The sequence below is a fragment of the Arachis ipaensis genome, chromosome B02, assembly GCF_000816755.2.
Source record: "Arachis ipaensis cultivar K30076 chromosome B02, Araip1.1, whole genome shotgun sequence".
Taxonomy (NCBI): Eukaryota; Viridiplantae; Streptophyta; class Magnoliopsida; order Fabales; family Fabaceae; genus Arachis; species Arachis ipaensis.
The window spans coordinates 107,172,811-107,179,154 of NC_029786.2; the positions used below are offsets into that span (position 1 = coordinate 107,172,811).

Consider the following 6,344-nt stretch of genomic DNA (forward strand, 5'->3'; position numbering starts at 1 on the left):
CTTGAGAATTATTATTATTATTTTTTTTTTTTTGCTTTTTCATAGAAAGTAATCTTGAAAATAAGACAAACTTAAAATTCTTAAAATGCTACAATACTTTGAATTCTTAAAATGCTACAATACTTTGAATGCTTATCCCAGTAACTCTTATCAACCATCTTATCGAGTGAGATTAAAGGGTACGAGTAAAACTTAGTATTATAACATCGAGTCCTTTTTTCACTATGAGAAATTTTCGTAGATCCAATCCATGCCATTTTTTTATGAGCAGGATCCTCTTTAGAGGCAAACTCAGAACATACTTTATGACATTGGATGAGAAAGAAGAAAATAATACTAACTAAGCTTTCAGAGAGAGATAAAAAAAAATTTAGAACATTTTGTGAGATAAAAAAAGTTAATATATTACAATGTTCATTGAGATCTGATTACAACGGAGGTGAGCTCATCCTTTTATAGAAGTCTCCAGCTAATAGCAATATCTTCCAGAATCTAAACTTTTTTTACTTCCAAAACGAAAAGAATAAAATATTATACATCCGCAAAAATCATTCATGAATAATTCATGAGAGAGGATAAATATAAAATAATGAACATGAAAATTGAAAGAATTAGTTGCATCATAAATAAATTAGAGAAAGAGTTGTTAAATGAGAAGAACTGGAGAGAAAAATCGAGATATAAGTAGCTAAAAGAGAGACAAAAACACTCGCTTCTTTTACTAGAAATTTCAAGCCAGAAATTGACGAATAGAATTTGGGGATTAATTAGAAATAATGGAATAGTGTCAGATCCTGAAGACATCACATCGATGGCTGAAAACTATTTCAAAGAGCTATTTTCATCCACTAATCACTTTGATCCTGGAAAGGTGTTTGATAATTTCAGCCCTATACAAGTGACAGCTTCTATGAAGCGTAGGCTGCTGAAACCAGTATCAAATGGAGGAAACAAAGGAGCCACTTTCAGTGTTTGCTCTCCAAGAGCTCCAGGTGATTAGGGATGGTAACGGTTTTCCATGGGACAGGAGGATCCCCCCGTCCCCCGCCACCCATAATCCGTCCCCCGCCCCGTCATCACATCGGATAACGGGGGTTAAAAAGACTAAAAAAATAATAGAAATGTGCACTATCACCAGCAACATTCAGTCATAAGTTCACAAACCATACCCAAACCAAATCAATCGGACACCAAAAAACACCTAAACCAACAAAACTTTTTTCAGATTCATTCATTCAATTCTAAATCCATTTCAGTCAAACACAACTACTACCAAATTAATCAACCAGCGACATCAAACACCAAGTTACATCCAGCCATCACTCATCCAAAAACAAAATTTAAACCAAATCTAAAACTGTTTACCCCTACCTTATACATACCAGCCATCAACCATAAAAAAACTAACAGATCCTCTGCAAACCTGCCTCAACCTTCATAAAAAAACAGAAGCAGATTTGAAAAAAAATAGAACAATATTTGTTAGTCGTAAATAAATCAATTTATGAAAAGAAGAAAAATTAAAAAATTAAATCTGTTTTGAAAAAAAGAAGAAACACCTTTTTCTTCGCCAACTGTAACATCGTCGATGCCAGAACCTCCATCAGCAACGTCGCCTCTCTTTCTTCTCCAATCTCTCTTTACCGAACGTTATTTCTACATACAGCATCCCCACGACCCTTCTCTCTTATTAGGCGCGCGACGATAACGTTCTCCTCAGCTAGGTCAGGTGCGCGATGAAGAACGATCTTGCTGGAAGCGGCGAAGATGACCCTCCTCTGACGCGATGATTATCCTCGGACTGGGTTAGGGTGGTTACGACGACATTCTCATCGGCTCGGTTAGGCACACAACGATGACGTCCTCTTCAGCTGGGTTAGGCGCGTGACGGTGCGACGCGATATTCTCCTTGGGCAGGATTCTCAGGCACGCGATTGTTGCGGTGAGCAGTGACCTTGAGAGCGAGGGGAAAGCAGTAAAAAGGGGAAGCTCAGCGGTGAGGGTGGAGGCGGCACCAAGGTGATGAGGGAAGAGGTTGAGAGTCGAGAGGATCCCTTAGGTTTTCAAACTTCATGAACTGGGATGTGAGAAGTGATGGTTTAAGATTTTTGAAAGTGTAAAACTAATAGGGTATTTTAGTCATTTCCTACGATGGGTATTATACGGGTACCCACAGGATGGGGACCTCTATCCCCGCTCCCGCCCTGTTTTTTATACGGGTCCCCCACTCCCACGGGGAAAAATAGCCTCCAAAACCATCCTTGTCATGCCTATAGGTGATGATGGGTTCACTGCAAAATTTTTTAATTCTCCTGGGATGTAGTATGCAATGATGTCTTTTAGAGCAGTGGGGAGTTTCTTTGCTAGAGGAAGAATCTTAAAGGGCTTTAACTATACACAAATATGTTTGATTTCGAAGATTCTAGATGCCAGAGACATGACACAGGTCAGACCAATTAGTTTATCCTCGGTTTTGTATAAGATTATTTCAAAGAGTCTAGTGCATAGATTGCAACATTTTATGAATGATCCTATTAGCCTCAATCAGAGTGTTTTCCTGAAGGGTAAACTGATTTCTGACAATATTCTTGTGACTCATGAATGCATGCATTATTTAAAGACTAAGAAATCTGGTTTGGAATATGAGATGACCATTAAATTGGATAAGAGCAAAGGATATGATAGTTGAGTGCAATTTCCTATAGTTTATAATGGAGAGAATGGGGTTTGTTTGAAGAAGGGGAAGGAGTCCTCGACCCGCAACAGATGGAGGAGGATTTATTCAATCACATAGTTTGGGCTCCTAGAATATGGCGCCCTTGGGGCTTTCTATTTAATTGTATCGAAAGGCCCAATGAATTGGGATTTCCCTATTGGGCCAGGTCATTTCGGGGCAAGCGGATCATTTATGAGGAAGAGGATGAGCTTCAAGAGAATGATTCGGAGTTCTTGCAGGGTGGAACCATGCAGTACCAGACACGAGATAGATCTTCCAAAGAACAAGGCTTAGATGGATATTTTGGATTTGGGAACTTGTCACTACTGTTTTTTACTTTGTACTTGAGGAAAGACAACCTTATGACTTCTTTAAGCCAACAAGGGGAATCCATCAAGGAGACCTCTTGTCTCCATACCTCTTTCTTTTTTGTGGAGAAGATTTTTTTTTTCCATACTACCCAGGGCAAAATAAGATGGTACAATGTATTCAAATTTATAGAAAAAGTCTAGCAGTTAGCCACCTTCTTTTAGTGGATGACTCAATTCTGTTCTATAAATCTACAGAGAAATCCGGCACTAATATCCTAGCTCTACTCTATGACTACGAAACACTTACTGGACAGAAGGTTAAATAGACAATGAAATTTTAGCTATAGTAATCCAAAAATCAAAACATATTAGAATTGGACATTTGAACATGGTATACATGCTAAGCTCTTCAACTATTAAGTTTTTTCAACCAAAGAATTAGGAGTCATCCAAAATCATAGAAGCATGTGCATTTACTATTCCATACTATACTCTTCAACTAAACAGCTCTTGCATCTCAAAAATCATCAAAGTAGCAAAATAAAAAGAGGGAAGGTTGTTGGCAGCAGATGGTTTCAACTTTCAACTCAACTAAAATGCTTCTGAGCCAATGCATACTTGGATAGGGGATCCCTTTAGTCTCTTCTGAGGAAGAAAACACTATGAATATTAAATATGAATTGATATTTTCTGATAAAAACTACATCAATCTGCACAGTACTAAGTAATGAATCTGCATGAGATACAATCTTATTTTCCAAGGCAGAAATAGCTATATGATTCAATAAACCATTATCTGAATTCTTGAATACACATTAGCAAAAAAATTTCTGGAAAATATCTATTCAATCTTATATAATACTAACTACTAAGTAATGAGTATATGCAGAACGTACAATTTTTGAGGCATAAAGTATGGCCAGAACTGCTTGCATTCATGTGCTCAACATTTTTTGTTATTCTATTATCATGTACAAGTTTTATAGGTAGCCCTAAGAATAGATGAAAATCTGCCCCTTTGAAGATGTGAGTAAAGTATGACTTACAAACCATCAGTGACTCTTCCTCTGCATCCATTTGAAGCAAAATTGGCCTCAACAACATCATTCATGGTTGCCTGAGAAGCAAAAATCAGAATCCAAAGCATTCCTCAACTAAGCGTTAAAATCCCACTCTACTTGAAATTCATTACTTTTAAAATGCACACTTCCAACAACAATGCTATCAATCTACTAACAAAAACACAATCAAAACGTAAAATCTAATCTCATCTACACATATATGCATAATTTAAAGGAAATTTTCATTATTAAGGACTAACCACTTGCAAAGTCTACACAATTATTAGAACAAAAAGTAAAAAAGAAAAACTCGGAAAAATATCAAAAAATCTCTTCCAAACCATATAATACCCCAGCATATTTAGCCAAACCAGCATCATCTTCTTTACCGAAGTAAACTTCTCTTATCCTCCGGAAACCATGTAGGGTCAGCAAGCTATCTGAACCAGCTTGGTGACTCTTTCCAACAACCCGATCCACCTTCAACATCTTGCAAACCCGGTCCAATCCTCCATACAGATTTGAACAGAACCTAATCAAGTGTTTCACATCAAAAACCCTATCCCCAAAGAAGACCCTAACCAGCCCCAAAAATTTCCCCAATTCCACCGGCAACTGCTTCTGCGTCAGCATCTTAACCAAGTATCCGAAATCGTAAGCGCTGTGGAACGTTATCCACGAAACGTCGTCGTTGCAGACGAGCCCCGACGACATCATGAGCTCGGCGAAACGCCTCGACTCGATGCCGAATCTCAAATTACGGTCGAAATCGATGCCCTGGCGGCGGAGAAGCTCGACTGAATCGTGCGAGTGAGGGTCACGCGCCACGTCGAAGTCGTTGAAGTTGAATTCCCAAATGAAGTTCTCTGAGGTTCCGAGGTTCGGTAGGTTTCCCTTGTTGTCCGAGAAAGCGAGTCCAATCTGTATGATTGGGAGACTGTCGACGTTGGATTTGAGGACGGCGTAGTGGGCGGAGGGACGGTGGAGGTTGGAATCGGCGAGGCGGCGAACTACGACGCCGGGGAACTCTGTGTCCATTGAGATTAGAGGGAAGGAACCGATGATGGAACGGATCAACTTGAACTCCGATTCGAGATTCGATGACCACACTGATCGTGTGACGATGGCGGGAACGGCGGAGGAGGTGCCGTGTAGTGACGGCGGATGAGGCACGATCATGGTGTTTAGCTGAAAAGAATCTCCGATTTTTGTTTTTATTTTTTATTTTTTTTGGAACGGTTACATTTTAGGGTTTGTAATAATGAAAATGAGAAGAAGGAGAAGACGAAGGAAGAGAAAGAGAGAGAGTGATTAACAGTGTCATTGAATTTTTATAGGAAGCGAAAGAGATGAACAACATTTTGGTGTTTACGTAACTCTCCTTCCTTCTAATTACCGCTTTGGTGGCCATTGCCCTCTTTCTTATTTCTTGCAACTTTTTTAATTAATTATAAAATAAATTATTATGAATTACGTTAGTCGGTCCTCAAAATCTTTGTTACCTTTTTGTGTGCCGTGTGCATGTAATTACTAATTACTAATTACTAATTAGGACTCGTCAAGTGTGTTTAAAAATAAAAGTAAAAATAAAAATGTTTGTAAAATAAGAAAGTAAAGATTTAATTATTTTTAAATCAATGCAATGTAATTTATATAGGGGTCAAAATGGGCTAAATCCATCGGGCAAGTCTGTTTATCCATTTAAATAGGCAGGTTTTGTCTTTAAAATTAAACTCGTTTAAATTTCGGGCTAAACGGGCTGAGCCCGATTAACCCACAAAAAATGGTAGGTTAAACGGGCTAACCCGCGGGCTAAACGGGTGGCCCGTTTAATTTTTTTTTACATTTTTTAAAAAAAGTAGTACTTTTAGTAGATATTTTTCTCGATCCGACCCGAAAAGCCGACCAATCAACTAAAAACAAAAATTTTTAAAGATTTTTGACCAAAAAGTAATATTTTTTGTCAAAATATTTTTTAAAAAATAAAATAAAAGGATAAACGGGCTGGCCCGTTTAACCCACGGACTGACCATAAACGGTCCGGGCTGAAAAATTATAGCCTGCGAATAAAACGGGCTTAAACGGTCCAGCCCATTTAACCCACGGGTTTAATGGGCCGAACCTAAATAGACCGGGTTAGCTCGTTTGACAGTCCTAGATTTATACGTAATAAAAATTATAATTATATTTATTATTATTATTATTTTATTTTTATTAATGTTCTAAATTTAAGTTTTATATATTTTTATATATTTA

The 6,344-nt window shown here is 37.9% G+C and overlaps 1 protein-coding gene and 1 long non-coding RNA gene across 2 annotated transcripts; both read right to left on the reverse strand.

Moving 5' to 3' along the window:
• On the reverse strand, window positions 743-2,048 carry LOC107628605. Its single transcript, XR_001617844.2, has 2 exons — window positions 1,560-2,048; window positions 743-1,433 (listed from the first exon to the last, which is right to left on the reverse strand). It is a non-coding gene; the product is annotated as an uncharacterized LOC107628605 (long non-coding RNA).
• On the reverse strand, window positions 4,310-5,467 carry LOC107626363 (probable CCR4-associated factor 1 homolog 11). Its single transcript, XM_016329230.2, has one exon. The coding sequence runs from the start codon at window positions 5,265-5,267 to the stop codon at window positions 4,410-4,412; it is 858 nt and encodes a 285-aa protein (XP_016184716.1). The 5' UTR covers window positions 5,268-5,467; the 3' UTR covers window positions 4,310-4,409.